The 21753-nt window shown below is 40.4% G+C and overlaps 1 protein-coding gene across 1 annotated transcript; it reads left to right on the top strand.

The window, feature by feature from the left end:
- Nucleotides 1-448: 448 nt before the first annotated feature.
- Nucleotides 449-20625, top strand: LOC134664340 (angiomotin-like). Its single transcript, XM_063520913.1, has 18 exons — nt 449-536; nt 731-911; nt 1678-1853; nt 2904-3058; nt 5173-5377; nt 6011-6192; nt 6787-6997; nt 7342-7491; nt 8178-8286; nt 8458-8603; nt 9038-9177; nt 9570-9758; nt 10076-10210; nt 10695-10819; nt 11896-12003; nt 12669-12754; nt 17834-18052; nt 20226-20625. Exons 2-18 carry the CDS (start codon nt 839-841, stop codon nt 20481-20483), a joined length of 2667 nt encoding a protein of 888 aa, XP_063376983.1. The 5' UTR covers nt 449-536; nt 731-838; the 3' UTR covers nt 20484-20625.
- The last annotated feature ends 1128 nt before the right edge of the window (nt 20626-21753 follow it).

The following is a 21753-nucleotide window of genomic DNA, read 5'->3' as shown; positions in this document are numbered from 1 at the left end:
CTTGGTCACATATTAAAATTAATAAATAATATTGCTTACGACTAACAATGCTTTGAACCAGTATTAGTTAGAACTTTAATTATTAAAGTGTTTCTAAAATGTACAAGTTACTTAGGAATCGTGCTAAAAATACAAGAATATTACAAAAATATATCACAACACCTGTGTACTACATTCAGAACGACAAGAATTTGCTATTCAATGACACTTACGTGAGTGTTGCCAAGTCGTACTATTAATACTATTTTAGTTTTTATATTGACAGCATAATGGCCAGCTAAACTACAAGTTAGAATACATCAAAGTCATCAAATTAAAATCAAAATTATATGAAATACCATAAAATTACATGTTTTAATAAATTACTTAATATTTAAAAGTGAACTTTGAATGTGTTCCCAAATTATATTTTGTTTTAGTAGAAAAATATAATATGTGACTGGTATCACTAATAATTGCCCTGACCCCATCCATCAAAAGTTTATATAGTCAATGTGAAACCAATTTTAAGCTTATTTTTGCTCTTTAAAAACGTTGTGAGTGTTTATTATACATATGACTTTATCTATTCATTGCTATCTTTCGGGAACAGTGCTGAAATTTACTTGAAAACTATAAATAATCACTATGTTATGTGACATCCTTGTCCAGACTTTTGCTTCTTATTGTGTTCTATTTCTATGCTCTTCAACGATGTTTATTATACTAGCGTAACTTATTTCGCTTTCAGATACTAAATGGATAACGTTTGAGAGAAGCGGTGTGCGTTAAAGACGAGTTTAGATGCAGTGCAATATGATTTTGTATTGAAATCTGTTGTTCACGGCACAGAGGTATCATGGGGTCCATGCGACCAACCGGACGATTCCTTTCGTTTACGAAGAACATTCCGAGGGCACAGAAACCAACTGGTATGCGTGTTGTTATTTTGTGTCTCTGTATAAACAAGATTCTTGAGTTATGAATCATGGAATTGATATGATCTTGAATGTCCTTGCTATCTGAATTGAAAAAGCAATTCAGTGTGTTCACTGTCGGTTTAGACTGTGTCGTCTGCTTCTTTGTCGAATAATGCCCAAGATTATGACAAAGTAATAAAAATTGTGTCAGCTTAAACATTTCTTGTTGACTTTCACCTTTAGGTAAATATCAATTTGACTTCGTTATCATGAGTTTACTTTTACTTTATGTTTTTAGGATGTTTAATTTTGTATGTAAATATACATCTGTAACTATAACTCCCTTTGTGCTAACTATGATATATGTATACCCATATGTGTTTTAACAACATGAGTTCATTATATGGCTTGGTTATTAAATTCTATTAGTTTACATTACACATTTAATAGGAAGATTCATTGTTGAAATATATTATTATGTCCTACAAATGTATTTGCATCCTGAATTTGTAAGGAATCACATGATGAATGTCCATTACAGATTACAAACAAACAATAAACCTTTATAAACATAATTAAAATATTTAAATCATTACGCTATTATTATTTGACTCTTCAAGCATGTTAGATTTTAATTTGACTTCATTTCTTGAGTTTAGTACTTCAACTTTGCATTTGTAAGATATTTTCGACCTGACTTGGATAAATCTAAGAAAAGCCTGTTTTCTACATATAAGATTGCCAAAAAGTCTGTATTAATTATAATACTACCTTTCAGTGGCCAGTGGGTTTCCCCAAAGTTTGTCCGGTAGCGAGACGGATGTCTCCACATCGAACGAGAACTTGTCCCGCGAGGAGCGCTACGTGGTGCGCCACACCGCGCGCGTCGAGCCGCAGGGACAGGAAACGCAGACCCAGAACAATAATAATAATAACAACAGGAATTCCTTGAAGGTAATCTAAAATTACTCTTCTATTCTTTTATTCTTAAAATTCTATTTTGACGACCGGTCTGGCCTAGTGGGTAGTGACCCTGCCTGCGAAGCCGATGGTCCTGGGTTCGAATCCCAGTAAGGGCATTTATTTGTATGATGATACAGATATTTGTTCCTGAGTCATGGGTGTTTTCTATGTATTTAAGTATTTGTATATTATATATATCGTTGTCTGAGTACCCACAACACAAGCCTTCTTGAGCTTACTGTGGGACTTAGTCAATCTGTGTAAGAATGTCCTATAATATTTATTTATTATTATTATTTATTTATTTATTAATTACAAAATATTCGATTGTACAGAAGTTAACAACAAATGATAAACTTTTGATTCAACTGTTGATTATCATCACATATTTTTAGATGTTCATACTGTCGCAGCAAAAATGAGTACTAAACCCAAAGGCCTAATGGTATTCTGTACAGGAACATAACCCACTAGTAACAAATAATAGAATAGGCGAAATCCTATATGTACCAAATAACATGAGACGCTGGCCCCGAGGGGTAGCTGCTCCTCGTCCCCTAAAAATTAAGTAAATGTAACATTATGGAACACAAACATACTAACATCTTTGATTCAACACTTGCGACAACACTTCCAGCTTACACCGATCTTTTAGGGTTAGGACACAAGTTAGGGTCTCCCCAGATATATTTAAGCGCATTCGGCAAAAGCCGATAGGAAAAAGCTTTTTGTAGTTTATGAGCGAAAAAGTCGTTGACGCGTCGGCAGGCCGGCCGATGCGAGCTGAGTCGAACGACGACTTTTTCGCTCTTATTGCGCAGACATTTAGGGTCAGTTTCACCAACCACAGTTGACGGACTGACTAACGTCAGTCAGCAGTCAACTATAAGACTTTCCATACAATAAAATTTTGCGATCTCTTTAATGGTGACGGACGGTGTGGTGCAACCGACCCTTTTCTTTTCTTTCTTTCTTTTTTCTTTATTGTATTGCAGTCATGTTCATAATTACATGATTCTCATTCTTATTGAACCTGCACAGGAAAGCGTGACCGGCAGCAACCGCAACTCTCTGAAGGAGTCCGTGGGCGGCGGTAACAGTAACCGGAGCTCCCTCGACGTGTCATCCTCATCATACAACACGCTCATCATACACAACCAAGACGACCCATGGCCGGCGCGGCCGACGCCTATTCGGTAAGTTCTTGGTTTGTTTTGGAGAGTATAGACTATGTCAGTCTCGTATCAGTCTTCTTCTTCGTCTTTATTTTACTTTATTATCTTGTGAAGCAGGCAGGCAGTTGAAATAACTGATAATGAGTGTATCTAGAGCCATCAACCGAGTTTTCAGTGTTGAGTAGAGTTTGCATTGTGCTTATCTAGTTTATTCTTAAGTTAATTCTTAAATACTTTAACCTTCAATATAAAACCTCGTCTGAACTCAAAAACTACTGAACCGTTCATGCAGTTTTCACCGATCAATAGATATTGAGAAAGGTTTAGATGTATGTATAATTTGTTAAGGTTTTGTGTAACCCGTGCGAGGCCGGGGCGATTTATGCTGTAAAACAGTGTGTTACATCGTCTTCAATAGCAGAAAGGACCAGTGATAAAATATATGCGATATTTTTTACTATAGAGATTAGATATGAGCGCCGATAGGCATTTAGCCGGCGACGGCGCGCCGGTCAAAATCGGTCGGCGGCGGCGGCGAATCGGCGGCGTGGCCTTGGAACACCTTTGATTAATGAAAAAATAATTCAAAGCAAAATTTTACCGAAAAAACATGTTTTTGCTGTAAGAAAGTTATAAAATAAGTGAATTTTTAATTTCAAGGATAATTTATGGAATAAAGGTACTAAAATAGTTTTATATAGTATAAACGGTATCGCGCTTCATCAGAGTCGGTCTTAATCTTGGTGAGGCCCTGGCCGGAAGATCTTTGCGAGGCCCTTATCTTTTGTGCTAAGTAAAAAGTAGCGGATTGACTGTATCATCAGGAAAACGTCTTGTCGACATTCTAAAGAGCCGAAGTGAGGAAAATCAAGCTCCGTCGTTAACCAAAATCAACCCAACAAAACCGATTTATGTCTAAAGGTGAAGCCCGAGGCCGAGCTCCACCTAACACCGAAGACCTGATTCCGACGCTTTCCTATGCGAGCATGCGAGGCCAGAGGCTGAGCTGCTGGTATTAAGCATAAAGCTTAGAATCGAACGCCAATTGTGAGCTTGGCTCACGGCCGAATGCCTGGAGCGCCGATTGCGGTGCGCTTCTGTGCGAGGCCGAAGACCAAGTTGCAAGAGAGCAGAGCTTAGAATTGAACTAGTGGTCCAGTGTAAGCAAGTCCGAAGGCAGATAAAGACCGAGGCCATAATGTTAAAAACTTGAAGATGCAGGCGCATTCGTACGAGGCCAAAGGCCGTGCTGCAGTGGAGCTAAGATCGGACAATAACCAATGACCAAGCATTTTAAAAGAGTGGCCGAAAGTTGAGCTCCAAACAGAGCCGAAAACTTGGAGGTTCAGATAGCGGCATTCATGCGAGCGATGCTAGGCCAAAGATTGAGCTGCGAGAGAGCAAAGCTTGAAATTTGAACAATGGCCAAGTTTAAATGAGACCCGTTTCCGTTTCCGACGCCCTTCCGTGCGAAGCCAACGGCCGGACCTCTGAACGTGAAAACGCTTAATATCTGAAATTACCCTTTTTTACACCTTTTAAAAACATTCAACCATGCTTGCAATTGTTAATTTCGCGGTGAATGACGGATGACCTAACCAGCTGGCAAAATTTGTAATTTCATTGTCCTAAGATTAGTAGCGCGGTTACCAGACAGAAAAGTTTGAATTTACCTTCGATATTTTTGAATTATATGGACCTAAACTACCTTTTTAATGTCTATAAGCTATTCAGAGTGGCGCTGTTAAAGATCTAAACTAGATAAAATATATATTATCTGATTCTGAAAGAAGTAGTATTTAACAAGGTCACGCCGATGCCACGCCGATAGCGCAGCGTCGGTGGCGGCGGCGCGAAAATTTCGTCAGCGGCGGCGGCGCGCCGGCGCGGCGCTCATATCTATTAGAGATTCATATAAACTTCTGTCTCTATCGTCGACGATAAAAATCACGAGACGTATAGGGGTTATGTGCTTTGCAGTCAATGTGAACCAGCACTATTTCATCGGGGCTCACACGAGCCCTTTCTTAAATCTCCTTAATGTCATTTTGATTTAAGGACGAGTTTGAGGGTAGACTGCGTTCGTTTGCACAAAACTTGTTTCTCAATGAAACTAACAAATGAGCATTCCGCAGAGAACACGAACGAACCAGCAGCGAAGTGAAGCATACCACAACTCAGTCCTCGCCATACCACACGTTAAAGAAGGCTGAAACTAAGAAGCCTAGCGGCATACCCCTCCCTAAAGTCCACAAGGAACAAGCTGTCACCACCACGGCCAACTACATTGATATTGGTGGGCAGAGGATCTACACTAGTCCACCTGATCATTCCGTTCAGGTTAGTAAAATAGTTTTAGCAATATTACTACATTTTCAGCTTAGTCTAATATGAATAGATGGGAAATTTCCACCAAGTCGGTATTTTGGGGCTGTTAGACTCATTAATTATTTAACCAATATGTCTGCCTGACACTGTTTGCATTGCATAGTCTGCAATAGACTGAAAGGGCTATGATGATGTTGAACTAACAAGGTTGAAGAGGTAGGTAGAAAAATCCAGGGTTTGTTAATACATTTATACAAGGGCATTCTTTACAAGGATTCCTACTGGTATGAAGAAGACTGAATGCTTGGCAACATCATATTTACGCAAGATCTCTACAGTTCGCGAACGAAAACATGGGGAAAATAGAGCTATAGTCAGTCAAAGAAATTTGTCAGTAGAAAAGGCGAGAAATCCAAATTTTCTATGGGACTATAACTCTTCGCGCCTACATTTTTTAAAATTCCAGCTTTTTTATACTGACGGAAATGGCTTGACAGACTATAAACGGGAAGGTCTGTACACCAGATATTTAAGGAAAGGACAATTTCGGCGCTCCTACAGGGTCTCAGGCCTCGTGTGTTGCTTGAAGATGATTACAAAAAGATACGTATAGGACAAAAATTGTAGCTATTTTTTTCTTCACAGGAAATAACCGAGATCCCTGATGACTTCCTCAACCAATCATCAGTCCTCAAACACCTGGCCAAAGAGGTGGCCGGCACGCCGAGCGCGGAGCGCGGGCCCACCGAGCGGAAACCGAAGGGCAAACCCAACAAGCTTAGCAAGGAGAAGCTTAGCTTGAGTCGCTCGCAGCCGGACCTTACTGGGTGAGAATTATAATTTTTATGATATTATCCGTTTTAAAACTATTTTTTTTGAGGCACTAAGGCACATGGCTTTATTTGTTCCTGGGGTATCGCTGTAGAACTTTACTTTTGGCAGTCTTATTGTGATAAGGGAAGGAAGGAGGAAAGGATGTATCTCTGTCACTTCATAGGGCAAGAGGGACAAAGTTTTGGAAATTCTATGTTTGCGGTAGTTCGCAGTATATATATCGTTTAGGTTTTAACGAGCATACAAAGATGAAAATGTTTCGAGTTTTCGACTTTTCCTTTCTACTATTTCAGTTTTCAATGGCTGGTATTTTAAATGATCAAAAAAAAAAGGACTAACTTAACTTAAAAATTAATTGCACAGCAAAACGACGGTATTACGTGAGCCATACTGAAAATTTCTTGATTCTGATATATGAGAAGATTTATTTTTCTAAGTGGCCAGTCCAGGAATTTTCATTTAGCCCTAAGCGGCATAGCAAAACAGTATTCTGCTATGCGATCCGGATTTTTCTAAACGTATTTTTTTTGACTCGTTTTCTATACCTCAGCCACTGAACTTTTGGATAACTGATTCTCTTCCTCCAGCGTGGGCACCGGCGTGGGTGTGGGGGTGCGCTTGGTGCCGGGCGGGTCGGAGTCGTCGGGCTGGTGCAGCGGCGGCGAGGGCTCCGTGGGCGCGCCGGGCTCGGAGCCCGACGACGCCTTCGCCGCCGTGCTCGACGCCCTCGCCGCCGAGAACCAGCAGCTCAAGCGGCAGCTCGGCGACGCGCTAGAGCGCGTCTCCAAGACCAACAAGGTTGGTACCATAACATCAGGTCACGACTGTCCACGACTTACATACGTCCAAATACACATACTTACAAATATGGTATAATATAGAAAGAGCATTAGTGAACTAAACTCCAAAATAAATGTAAGGAGTACAAATCTTAACGTTAGAAAAAAGAAGAATCAACGTTAAACTGGACCATAAGTTGTACCTATGGACTATAGTTACCTGATTTTACGGTAACTGTAACATTTCCCGCAAACTTATAGTATGGCAGCGCCGATGTGTGGTAACTGCGAGTTGTCTTAAATGCATCTTAAAGTTGTGGTGATCCGTTGGCCGTTCATAATTGATGTACAATTTTGTTCCAGTTGGAAGAGGAGGTCGAAAAAGTCCGCTGCGCCCACGAGGAGCTAGTCGGGTCATGTTCCCGCCGGGAGCAACTAGAGCGAGCCGCGCGCACGAGACTGCAGGCGGACTGCCGCCGACTGCACGACCTCAACCGCGCGCTCAAGCAGCAGGTAGCCAATTCGTAATTATAGTCTGGCAAACCATGTGCTATCTTTTTCCATACAACACTTGAATTTCACGCCTTTTTCTACTCACAAACTGTTTGTCAGACTAAATTTCACCGACCTCAACTTATCGTCTTTAAACACAATCCGAAGAAAAATTAATGTTTTTTCCCAAAATCGTATTCTCTTTAGTGTATTCAAGGTCCAATAAGCTTGATTAAAGAGACTGTGCTTGAACTGTAAAGGGGCGGCACAGAAGCATCGTTAGCTTGTAATTGTAATAAAGTAATTGATTCCGATTTAGGCCACAAGGCGGCAGCCCTACAACGTGTACCGTCCCTATACCATCCCACCATTGGCCTTTGCGTCTATTGCAGACGATTTATGGTGTAACATACATTACACCGCCTGGGACGGAATTAAGGAAACGCAGGGATGCGCAGCACCTACATTACCCTCTCGGCTTCAGTCTTATCCCACAGGAAAGGCGAGCATACGTGTCCCAATGTTGTTGAGTATATTGCTATAGGTTTAACGTAAGTTATTATAGCCAGATACTGACTGGTAGAAGGCTACGCTTCAAATAAAAATGTAACAAATAATCTAATTGAATCCCAAAACTCATTTACTTTCTATTCGAATCGACTTCTTTACCTGAGATAAATGGTAAATCTATAATTATTTGTGTTCAGGTGGAGTTGTTGTCAGCGGGTGTACGCGCCGACGGCGACAGCAACGCGGAGGCGCTGCGGAAGGAACTGCAGAACAGGGAGATGCTCATCGCGCAGCTCATTGCACAGAGTAAGTTACAGACTGTCAGTCGTAAAGAATAATATAAGTGTGCAAGTGGATAAGTGCTACGCAGAGAACTGACCTCCCGTGGTCGTGGTGGTACAAACTCATGCGTATCACACTGAATTGATTTCATATTTATGTCAGCCTGTTTGAATTCATATTTATGTTACTTTATAGACAAGGAGCTGGCATGCAGTAAAGAGCGACAAGAGATAGAGATGGCAGCACAACGAGCCACTCTACAAGAACAGCGCACGCATATCGATATACTCGACACCGCGCTCACCAACGCGCAGGCCAATGTCGTGCGCCTCGAGGAGGAGGTATATTTTTTATTTTCGTACTATATGCCTGGTTGATTACGTAACAAATAAATTGTTAAACGCAAAAATGTACTAACACAGCACAGCATGTGCAAATTACTTGTCGCAATTGCGCTTGCGATTCTCAGTCCTGAAAATGTAACTATGCTACGCTGGCACGTCTCTGGATTTGCACACTTTTATACCGTGCTTTACAAGACCTATTAGCCGTGTACTACTTGCGCAAGTTGCACCTTAGGGTAGTATATTCCACGTATCCAATTTCTTTGTCCAATGTGTATTGCGTCGCACATTTTGCTTTAATGAGAGAGTGAGACGCACTGACATTGGACAAAGAAATTGGACCAGTGGAATATCATCGCTATGCAAGAGCATTGATAACAATGATAATGTGTTCATTGTAAAATGTTTCAACGCTTTTTATTATTGTTTAGTGCCGACATGCAAGCGGCTATGTGGAGCGCGTCATGGGCCTTCAACGTGCGTTGGCGTCTCTCCAACAAGCTTCAGACCGCCGCGAACACACCGAGAGAAAACTCAGGGCACAGCTCGAGAAGGAACTACAGACATTGAGGTTGGTCTCATTTGGCAGGGCCGCCATGTGAAGCGTGTTATGTAACTTCAACGTGCGTTGGCGTCTCTCCAACAAGATTCATACCGCCGCGAACACCGAGAGAAAACTCAGGGCGCAACTTGAGAAGGAACTACAGACATTGAGGTTGGTCTCATTTGGCAGGGACGCCATGTGAAGCGTGTTATGTAACTTCAGCGTGCGTTGGCGTCTCTTCAACAAACTTTGGACCGTCGCCAACTCACCGCGCGGAATCTTAGGGCATAGGGCTCGTGCGATGTGCTGTACGGTTTTCTTTAACTAGTTGCAACAGTTGGCGAGCCTTTGGCAGGTGTGGACGCACGTCTATATGTGTTCTCTCAATTCTGTCTTCATGATTTAATGTTTTTGTCCAGAAAACGCGAGTGCAACTGCGGCGAGCGCGGCGCGAGCACCGCGGGCGGCGAGGCGGAACTGCGCCGGCAGCTGAGGGAGCGAGACGAAAGACTCCTCGCGCTAGAGGGAGAGTGCGCCAAGTGGGAGCAACGCTACCTTGAGGAGGCGGCCCTAAGGCAGGCTGCGGTTTCTGCTGCTTCAATACCCAAGTAATACTTTTACCATGCATTATCCACTAATCGTAGCCTTTCTTTCTTACTTGGCATACGGCAGGGTCGCCATGAAGGGGGGGTTTTAGAAAACCACAGTTGCGATGAATCTTATTTGTGATGACATTAGGCAATATACACATTTAAAAAAGTATTATACGTACGCAACAAATTACATGCTATATTCTACACCATAAGTTTATGTCATAATAACGTCGTCGTCGTATTCAAGTCTATGATTATGAAAATTCTTTAAAGTTTTTGTTTTTATTTGTTTAATATTCGTTTGTCAATGTCTTCAGTTTATATGTGTACAGGGACGCAAAAATAGCTGCTCTCGAGAAGACCTCCGCGGAGTCCGAGCGGCTGATGGCCGAGGCCCGCAGCGAGAAGATCCGGCACATGGACGAGCTGCATTTAGCGCAGAAGAAACTGGCTGACCAGGAGAGCAGGTATATTTAATATTTATACATATTTCCTCAAAATACAGGGAAAATATCACAAGCATTTTTTATCGTTTTCTGAAATCTAAATACTCGTTTAGCGCTGCACTTTTTTTATTTTTGTAAATATAAGGAATTGGGCTTATATTTTAACTCCTTCCGCAATTTTAATAAATCAAATGTTATGGTACAGTGTATTTGACTGTATGCAGAATGTATCAGAATAATGGCAGATTTTTGTGTCATTAAGACCAGTGTTGGCCGAAACGTTAATGCAATTGAACATTCTTGACCATTAACCATTACAAATTGAACCGTCAACTCTAACCGTCCGTTACCGTTTACGGTTCAATTTGTACTGGTTAATGATCAATTGCCATTAACGTTCGGCCAACACTGATTAAGACAGATCACATCCTACGTACTTACATAACCTAAAAGAAGAAGATCTTAATGAAGTCATAAAAAGATTAAAACCGTTAATTATCTGCAGGGTTAAGGAGTTGGAGTCGAAGGTAGCGGAGCGCGACGCGATGATCAAAGTGCTGCAGAAACACACCAGCGCCGCCTACGACAGTGGCGCCTCTCTGCGGAACAACTCCAGCCGCGAGGAACTAGGTAATGTCAAATGTGTTTCTACTGTTTCTGTTTTCGTGATCACTGGTGTTATAATATAAATTTAATCTAATTTGTGTAGGATTGCTTGAACCACCGAAGTTAAAAGGAATATTCAATGTTTTACGGAGCCATGGCGTTAAGTTTACTTTTATTTTAAATTTAAACGAAACTACTGATTTTGTGTTTCCATTCCGTAAGTAAATAAGCGTTTTGGTCTTCCGGTGATGAAAGAAACTAACAATATTTTTTTTAATATATATATAAATAAATTAATAAATATTATAGGACAACTTTACACAGAACGACCTAGTCCCACAGTAAGCTCAATAAGGCTTGTGTTGTGGATACTAGACGACGATATATATAATATACACATATATATAAATACTTAAATACATAGAGAACATCCATAACTCAGGAACAAATATTTTGTGATAAACACACAAATAAATGCCCTTACCAGGATTCGAACCCGGAACCTCCTGCTTCGTAGGCAGGGTCACTACCGACTATACTTTAGAACTAGCATTAGAAATAAGGTAAATAATCTTGATGTGTCTTTTTTATGAAAAACACGTTTAAAAAATAAGTCACTGCAAATATGTAACAATTATTAATATATTCTTCTGCTTTCATAAGTAATATTTAACGATTTTTAAAAAGCGTTTTTTAATTAAAAGATATGTGAAGACCGCTTACCTTCTTGCAAATTCTTTCTAATGCTAAAAAAAAGAACTAAGGAGGCCGTTATATGTACCTCGTTTTCAAGTTTTGTTAGGTAACAACGGCCTCCTAGCCTAGTCGGTAGTGACCCTACCTACGAAGCAGGAGGTCCCGGGTTCGAATCCCGGTAAGGGCATTTATTTGTGTGTTCATCACAAATATTTGTTCCCGAGTTATGGATGTTTTCTATGTATATAAGTATTACATATGTGTATATTATATATATCGTCGTCTAGTACCCACAACACGAGTCATATTGAGCTTACTGTGGGACTAGGTTGATCTGTGTAAAATTGTCCTATTATATTTAGTTTATTTAAATGTTTATTTAATCGTTGACGTTTGTGTGGCAGTGGGGCTGTCGTCGGGCGCGTCGTTCTCGAGCGCGGAGGGCGCGGGCGTGCCGGCGCGCTACCGCCACCTCGCGCGCCGCAACTACTCGCCGCAGGACAACTGCAGCGGTACCTATTCTGCCCTGCTAAGCCAAAGAGCGCTATCTCAAAAGAAAATTCATTGCTAACTTATACTTTAGTTTCTATTACTGAGAATTCCATTTTCAAAATCGTTTGTTTTTGAGATAGCGTTATTCGGCTTAGGAGGGCAGTATTGACCTTCCTCTCTCTTGTTTTAGCTCGTCTTATGGCTAGGGTTGCCGGATGGTCGGGATTTGCCGGGATTCTCCCGATTTTTAGCATGTCTTCCCGATTCCCGACAGAGTGAAAACTGTCCCGAAAAACAGCTTCACGTTATAAAACAATAATTTCAAGTTCCGAACTATCGTCGAGCGAGCGAGTGACCCGCGTCGAGCGATGAGCGAGACCGTTCAATATCTCAAAGAATTTATACTATTTTTATATGAAAACGTCTATATGCAGAGCAGCTGACGTAGTGCCAATAATGTTAAATATTGTTGTTTTTATCGCTAAATATTGTGGGTTTTAAAATATAAATTGTGTCTAAAAATAACTGCTGTCTACGTTTCTCTATTAATCTTCTGGTGCTTTATTTATTGCATGGTGTAAAATAATTTATTACAGTCAAATACCCTATTATTGAGCACAAAAAGTCAGTCCTATATATCTCCCCGAAAAATGTTTTTGAATCTGATTGTACCCTCGTTCGTTAGGTTGCGGGTTCGACAGCACGTCGCTGCGGCTGGACGAGCAGCTGGCCGCGCTGGAGTCGCGGCTGGAGCGGCCGCCCGTGCCCGCCGTGAGTTACATGCTGCCCGCGCTGCCCCGCGACGACCGCCCCGGCTACTACTGACCACCACCCACACCCACAACCAACCCTACCCTAACCAAGCACCTAGATCGATCCATCTAAAGGTACCGATAGACTTGGCGGAACATCGAATATTCGCAATTTTTAAGCAGTTTCGACGAACGCTAAAGTAATACATTCTTCTGTTCGCGGGAATGCTCATTACGAGATGCTCAAGTCTGTCAGCACCTTTAACTTTTTTTAGTTTGACTACTGAAACTACTTTTGTCAGTAGATATTTTGCAAAATTCATAAATGTAGGCGCGATGGGTCGACGTCAAATACCGATTTTGAATTTCCTTATTTGAATGTACTTATCCTAACTTTATAAAAATACTGGAGGTTACGCGTAGGACAAAGTGGATTGAAACAAAAATACTTATTCAATGTATTTTCGTAAATTTAATTTCACGACTGCTATGACACCATTTAATTGGCGAAATGTGCCAATGACGGTACGCCGGCTTGCAGTCTCTTTTTTCGGGTTGAATCTAACAAAAATAACAAAGTTTACATCACTTGAAAATAATGGTATAAGTGCGTGATTTTTCACACGCATATTTCTTTGCTTCAACATTTTTTTTTCGTGCTGATGCTCCAGTGTTTTTCAATAAATGATCCTCCATTACCTGTTTCAATAGCTTATCCTTGCAATAAAATAAGTACAATTGAGGACGAAAGTATTTCCGCTTTTCGTCATAGAAACGTCTTATTCACATTCCAAATTCAATGCAGCTATTCACAAATGAAAAGCACAGATGAAAAGGCCTATTATTATATTTAAAAAAACCTTTTTATACAGAGGATAAAAAATATCTATCCAATAAGACGGGAAGAAATTAATATAAAACTTAATTATGACTCTTTTTTCTAAATTATTTGTATTATGTGATTCTGGACTTTATTTGTGATGTTTATCAATCAATCTTCAATATTTGAAGGAATATTCACGGACCGAATATATTCTAACATTCCTATGTACCTCGAGAACACATTCCTTCACTGTCACAGCTTTGTTTGGTGCTCAGTGTGTTTCTAGAAGACTTGACGCTACCGTCACATAACGCTTTTTTAACATAATGCTTCATCAGTTAAATCATCATATAATAATACTTAAGTAATAAATAGTACTTGTGGTCCTTTAATACTTACCAAATTCTATTAAAATTAGGCACTTTATAAAATATATTTTTTACCGATTTTTATTTTTTGCGACTTTGAAATTCGAATTAAAAAAGTGCGATGAACGATTGTGCAGCAGATCGCTATTGGAAAATTGATCAGTAGATCTATAGTTTGTGGTACCACAGTTGCTTTGCAAATACAAACTTTTGTCCCAAAATCGATCAGTCGATCTATAATTTGTTGTACTACGGTTCGGTACAGAGGGGTTACCGCGAAAACCGAAATTCGCAAATTGCGGAGATCTTTCTCTTTTACTCCAATGAACGCGTACTTAGAGTGACAGAGAAAAATGCCCGCAATTTGCGAACTTCGATGTTCGCGGCTATAGGCCAGTACAAGCGATCTATCGAGCAATATTATCGCGACATCGCTCTTTCGAATAAACGTTCGTCGCGGAGCCGTTGGGTTGAACAAAAGTTTATCCATCGTGAACAAAAGTTTATCCATCGCAATAGCGATCTGACGCACGATCGTTCATTGCAAAGTAATTCGAAGTGCAAAGACGCACTCACGCAACATTGTCAAATTATAAGCATTTTTTTTAAACAAACGAGTGCCTTTATTAATGGCCAAATGACCATTCGTGATTTGATGATACATTTTTAAAACTAGTACACTTAACAAGTTTTAGGGCCAGTTGCACCAACCACATTTGACAGACTGATCAACGTCAGCCGGCGCGCCCCGGTGCGTTACTATGAAACTTTCCATACATAAAAATTTAGCGAACACTTTAACGATACGGACAGTTTGGTGCAACCGACCCTTACTGTTTTACTTGTAATACCTGCTTGTTACTAAGAAGCACTTGTGAATTGAATCTTATTCGTAGATATAGCAGAGATGGTCTGATAATCAAGTGCCAATATTGTTATTAGAATCTCTAAAATGATAATTAGTAGTTATCTCCACTAATCTGCACCCTAGTCTCGACGTTGTGCGATTTTAGGTCTGTTGGGGCTAGTACATTCGACATCAAAGGTATGTATATATTTTTCGCGTGATTACAAAGCAGTAAGGTCTGAAAGTTTAACCTCTAGCGCCCCATCATACAGACAGCAGCAGAAGTTGCTAAGCGGACGAGGAGTTCAAAATGATCTTGACGCGACTTTATCACAAAAAATCACGTTTGTTGTATGAGAGCCCCACTTAAATATTTATTATATCCGGTATGAGTATTTGTTGTTATAGCGGCAGCAGAAATACATCATCTGTGAAAATTTCTAATAGCTATTACGGTTTATGAGATACAGCCTGGTGACAGACAGACGTAGAGACAGACGGACAGCGGAGTCTTGATAATAGGGTCCCGTTTTTACCCTTTGGGTACGAAACCCTAAACAAGGCGGCAAATTTGAAATCTCTCATACAAATTTTTAATTTTGGCGTTTTCGTTGGCGTTGACAATAGATGGCCTGGTAGATAGCTTACTATCTCCTATTTATAATATTTTATAGAGAATTGGTTGACTAGCCCCGCAGACCTTATGCTTTAGCCATGCTTTGTATTGGCAACTAAGTTATATAACGAAGTTTGCCAGATCTGTACGCCATGGCAAACTTTATTTTTAGGTGTTTTCGTGTTGTCTGAACAAAAGCGTGTTGTCACAAAATTATGCCAAAGTTAGAATAACATTGTTGTATTTTGGACTCGTGTTTTTGTAAATTAATTTAACATGCGTGGGTTTTGTTATTTAAGATTATCGTAATAATATGAAACTTTGGGTTACAATTCAATGTGAGGTGATCCAAGGCCGATACCAAAAAAAAAACTTCATAACAATATCATAAGAGTTTTGATCTAGTGACATTCCTATATTATTACACTATGTTCAGAGGGCATCAGATATATCGGCCAAGGTGCTCACAAATGCCTGAACGTTAAAATGCAAGTCCAGATATTTTTGAGCGCCTTAGCCGCTCCGATATGTCTAATGAAGTCCCTATAAACAAAAAAATTGTCATGTCGTCCTCGGCTCATCTCATCATAGAGTCTGTACGGAAAGAGAAGTGTGGTGAAATGTATGGGATCTAATACATTTTACGACACTTCTCTTTCCGCGCAGACTGAGTTCTCGTAAAAAAACTATTTATTTCCTTAGCCATAAGATGTAACACCTATAGTTTTGAGTGATTTAACTTTTGTTTGATACCTTTTTTGCCTTTAACATTTTAAAGCTGAAATTATGGTATATAAGCAAAACGGTGCGAGTCAATCAGATTGTAAAATAATTGGTACAATAAAAACGCCTTATCTAAAGAGGAAGCGTCGCTTAAGAGGCTTAAAATAAGAATTATTTTAGATACTAATATTTTACTAATGCTAGATTGTATATAATAAAATATTTTTATAAGATATTTTGTAATCACTGTATTTTGTCGTATTTTTATAAAACGCATGTATTAGAATAAAAAGACATGTTTTGTTTGTTGTGGTTTTCTTTATGGCTTCCTAACTTAGATTGTACCATCGCCCGCACTGTTAACTGTACATCGGTGGCCCTTATGCCTATTGTAATAAGGTCCATCGATGTACAGTTAGGAGTGTTGCTGGTTGTACCTACTCAAGTTGAAAAAGTTTGAACCCAGGGTCTTGAGAAAGTTCCATTATCCAGAATGACCCTTTTCGCACAATAATACGCAAATCCGAGTTTATATTATACACCGTGTGAGCTTTATTAACATAAATTAATGTGTGCTTTTGTTCCGAGCTGACACAAACCTATTATATGCCAGTGACCCAGTTTGATATAACGTTACTACAACAATGCGATCGCTTCGAGATTCAGCCGAAGGTATGTTCAAAACGTTTCACCGTAACGAAAATGAAACTGGACAAATTCAACTCCTCGGTCACACTTAGAAACCATGACTGTAGGATTTTGTGGATTTTGCACCTAGCTGGAATTTTTTGGCAATTACATATAAGTATTTGGGTTTTTTTTCTAATTATGTTGCTGATATTACCCTGGCTCACGGGACAGTATAACAAAATAAAAAGTTCATTCCCGCGTTCATCTTTTTTTGTCAGTACATACTTTCCAAAATACGCGAAGCAGGGCACGCAGATCAGCATAATGGGTGCCGATGCATCTACTGGCGATATAAGCCTGGTAGCTGCTAACCCTTTAATTTTATAACCACAGATACGAGGTCGTCAGGATGTGTATTTTACATGGCACAATCCGTAAAAAAATGTTTTGTCTAAATTTAAAATAACATACTTAAAATAATTATATTGGCATTAAGAGCTGCCTTTTCCAGCTATCAAAAATACATCCCTATTTTTGGGCAGTCGTGTAAAACATGGTGCATCCTATTAAATAGAAAATAAATGTTTCCTGCTGTATAGGACGAATAAATACCAACAATAAACACAAAGGAAATTAATCTAACTCCACGCCAAAATCAGAGTGACCGTGTTATAACTTTCTTCGGCCGCTTCCGTAATGAGGTAAGAATTACTAATTACTTTTAATTGAGTTTGTGATTGACTGTGCTCCCATTGTTCCATTGTGGTAGATTAACACGATAACGTTTCCTAATCACTGTTGCTTAGTTCGAGAAGTGTGAAAAGTTTAATAATAAATAAGAAAAAAAAGGATGTTGATGATTATCATATGTTTGATCTCTATGCAGCTTTATTTAACAGCGCAATACATAATAAATTCTACTAATACCTACCTAAATGCTACATATTTTTTTTATGAAGATTGGAATCTAAAGAAGATTTGAGATATTGCATAATATAAATTAATCTCGGAGCCAACTTACTAGGTCACAGTCCAAGCAAAATGAGATAGGTAACTCAATCTTTATTTACTTCTTATTCCTATGTTTACAGCGCGGCCTCTGCTGCTTCCCCGGCTTGGGCACGGTTGGAGCTCGGGGCACTAATGGCCGCGGTGAGGAAGCCCTGCTACTCGAGAGACAGGGCCGGGCCTCGCAGCAAACCCGCTCATCCAGCCTACCGCCCCCGCCGTCCGCCCTCCCGCGTCCTCCAAGGAAACCCTCGGCCAGAACCACGAGATACGACCGGCTGGAACACACGAACAACAGGAAGGTATGTCCTGCTTGAGAGACATGGCAGGGCCTCGCAGCAAACCCGCTCATCCAGCCTACCGCCCCCGCCGTCTGCCCTCCCGCATCCTCCAAGGAAACCCTCGGCCAGAACCACGAGATACGACCGGCTGGAACACACGAACAACAGGAAGGTATGTGGCAGGGTCTCGCAGCAAATCTGTTCACCCAGCCTTCGGCCCATGCCGTCTGCCTTATCGCGTCCACCAAGGAGACCCTCGGCCAAACTCACGAGATACGACCGGTTGGAACAAACGAAGAACAGGAAGGTATGTGGCAGGGTCTCGCAGCAAATCTGTTCACCCAGCCTTCGGCCCATGCCGTCTGCCTTACCGCGTCCACCAAGGAAACCCTCGGCCAAACCCACGAGATACGACCGGCTGGAACACACGAACAACAGGAAGGTATGTCCTACTTGAGAGACATGGCAGGATCTCGCAGCAAATCTGTTCATGCAGCCTTCGATCGGCCCAAGCTGTCTGCCTTACGGTGTCCCCCAATGAAACCCTCGGCCAGAACCACGGCATACGATCGGCTGGAGCACAGGGTTGTTCCCTGTAGGAAGGTATATGTTGCTTATTTCACAAATATAGGAAATTCTTTATCATACCTGCCATTAATTATGATTAGACATGCAAATGTACGAAATGCATGTGTATAAACAATCAATAAAGTCACGTGGCACGGTCATTCACTGCCGCATTCCGTAGGCAAAACAGATTAGGATAAGATAAGTCCCACATGCCCGGCTCGCATCCATTTCGGAAGCAATCTCGACGATTGAAACGTCCGGTAAACAACATACACATACACCTAGTGAGGGTAAAACCTGCAGTTGACTAGATAGGTATATATAGAGCATTCGTACCGTATTAACAATGGACGAGCGATGTAATAAATCGGATATAGGTAAGCGCGCGACTATTGTTAGCCAGTCTAGGGTAATTAGCGACTGGAACGCTATTATTTCTTTAAGAATACTTACTGATAAAATAGGTAGGTACACTATTTCGCAAATAATGTCGATGGATATATATATATATATTTCGATAAGCAATATACATAACTATTGCCAATTGTTGTCAATTTGTTGCGTCTAAAACAATTATGTATGTATATCTAAATCCAATTACAAACGGTGTTCTGTAATATGTTTAATGGCCATCTCCTTTGCGTGATCGCCATGCAATGCAAGAATAAAATTTAATTGTTAGCAGTGTTGATTAACTGGGCTATCTTCCTTTTATAGCCTGGGCAATATCACAATAATTGAAGATTAACTACATTATTGTAGGTACTAGGTACTGTAGCTGCGGCGTAGAGTATAATAATAGGTATTTAATAGTGTAGTTCATTCAATAAATCAATGAAATTACCTACAGGCTTTTCAAGCGGCCGATACACAATTTAACTATAGGTACAGGAAATTAGCTTTTTTATCGAAACGCGCGAAGGCAATCTTATTGGCTTGTCTAACATAAAATGTTTTTCCACCGATTGGAGTGATAACTAGACCTTGGTGTAGGTACCCAAACACCTACTAATGCATGAACCGTATGAACCTTTTGTTTAGTTTTTAATTAAGTTTGTGAAACTAACACTTGACGACATCAAGGCACGGGTTAGTGACCCGTGGCGTTAGCTACTCACTCACGTTATTTTAGATTGAATATCGTTTGACGTAATGCTTCGATCCATTTAGAGAATTCGTCATCTAGCTTCACCTGCGACTGTGACCTAGCGAACACGTCGTCATCGGCATTGTCAAGTGAGAGTTTACTAAATGAAATGAAAGGAATTACGTGAGCGACTCGATTTACTCGTCAATATTGGATTTGTTTGTGTCACAAGGGAGAATTCTAGTTTAATTCGATGGTTTAAATAAGCACGTCAATTAGGTGCATTCAAAGACAAATTACAGTCTTTGAGATACATCACTTTAGAACCGATTCTTAAAAAAATAAATCGTCATACAAACTCATCATTATCATCATCTAAGCCATAAGACGTCCACTGCTGAACATAGGCCTCCCCCTTGGACCTCCATACGAGCCGGTTGGAAGCGACCCGCATCCAGCGTCTTCCGGCGACCTTAACAAGGTCGTCTGTCCATACAAACTCATTACATCATATTTACTTAAAACTATACTTTTCAGGACTCTGACGGCTCTGGCTCCATCGCCTCCACGGCCTCCCGCAGCTCACCACTTCCCTACGACACCGTGCGCAAGCTCCCCTCCGTGCCCACGTCGGCCTCGCTGCCCGCGGCCGAGTCCCGCGAGTCCCTCGTGCGGCCCCGGGACTCGAGTCTCCCGTCGCCGTCGAAGCTCGCGGTGTACGCGGCGGCGCGGCGCCGCTCCGCTGAGTCAGCGAAGGATAATAAACGGACGCACCATTATCGAATTCAGTTCTAGTCATTGAGTATGTGTCTTTTAATAACGTCTTGGGTAGTCTCTAGTTTTTGACGAAAGCACACTAGTAGAGCCTAATTTCTGGTTGTGAATTTTATCGGCATTTAGTGCTCCTAACATATTACCGTCCATAATACCACTTTACTTTCTGCCACGTTCTCGAATCGCCCCTGGAATGTATAAAAAACATACTCATAATATAACTCGTATAGCACAATTTTACACCAAAGCATTATGGTTAAGTATGGCTTATGATACAGCTTCGCATAGGAAGGGATTCAGAGGGACTTGGGACACGCCTACACCTATGTCCGTACTTATGTCGTACTCAAAACTTGCACATTGCATAAGTTACTGGGAAGATACTCGCAAGATGTGACTTTGTTGGTTACGTTTAAGTGTTTTTGAAGACAATTAAAATAAAATTGTTCTAAGTTTAGTCATGTCAAACGAAAATGTCACAAGAAATATACAAGATAATTCATACAGATTTCTATGTTTCAAAGAAAATAGGTATTTATAGGTGATCAGCAACGAAATATGTTTTAAATATAATTTCGTGTGTATAGTAACAGCACCAGTCATGGGACATTTAAGAGGAAATTTGGAGTATTTATGATATTTCCCTTATACATGTAAATGGTCTACCGCTTAGCGTGTTAAAAGATGAAAGTCCTATCCGTCTTTCATGTTTTAGGCGTGTTGTATCAAAGATACTGCAATTAGTTTCCACATATTTAACAAATTAAAACCATGCTTTTTTTCTCCAGTCATGGACACCAAAGCTCCAGTAATGGGCCCCCGGTAATGGACGTGGATCCAGTAATGGGCCCCCTATAATGGACATTGCTTTATCAGTATAAAATATTGAAATGGGGAATAAGTTACGGCAAAAAAAATAATTTTTGGTATAAGCTTTTATCGCTGAATGTATTTTTCTTTCTACAGCCAATTATTATTGTATTAGATCCATCGAGACAATTCTAATATACCCAAATACAATTAGTTAGGGTTTATTCTGATAAAGTTGCCATGGCCACCTCCTGTCTCCATCATCAGATCAGGTCCATGTTATCATAATCATCTGATTTGCATACTTAATTACGTACTTACACAAAATTTCAACTGAATCGGAAATCGAAAAGTGGCTCAAATTCAGCTACCAACTAATAGGGCAAGTTAAATAAAAGTTTGGACCCACACTAACTAACAGAGCAGGTTAAATAAAAGTTTGGAAAAACGATATTAATTTATCCGAAGTCCGAGAATACCT

Source organism: Cydia fagiglandana, chromosome 5 (assembly GCF_963556715.1).
Source record: "Cydia fagiglandana chromosome 5, ilCydFagi1.1, whole genome shotgun sequence".
NCBI lineage: Eukaryota > Metazoa > Arthropoda > Insecta > Lepidoptera > Tortricidae > Cydia > Cydia fagiglandana.
Note: the sequence above shows the minus strand (reverse complement) of the source record. Positions and strands in the feature narration are given on the sequence as shown.

Excerpts from the sequence above, each read along its gene's own strand:
- LOC134664340 (XM_063520913.1), top strand. The coding sequence starts at position 839 with ATGGGGTCCATGCGACCAACCGGACGATTCCTTTCGTTTACGAAGAAC. Across the intron at positions 912-1,677 it reads GAGGGCACAGAAACCAACTG|TGGCCAGTGGGTTTCCCCAA; the intron begins GTATGCGTGTTG and ends ACTACCTTTCAG. Across the intron at positions 10,820-11,895 it reads CTCCAGCCGCGAGGAACTAG|TGGGGCTGTCGTCGGGCGCG; the intron begins GTAATGTCAAAT and ends TTTGTGTGGCAG.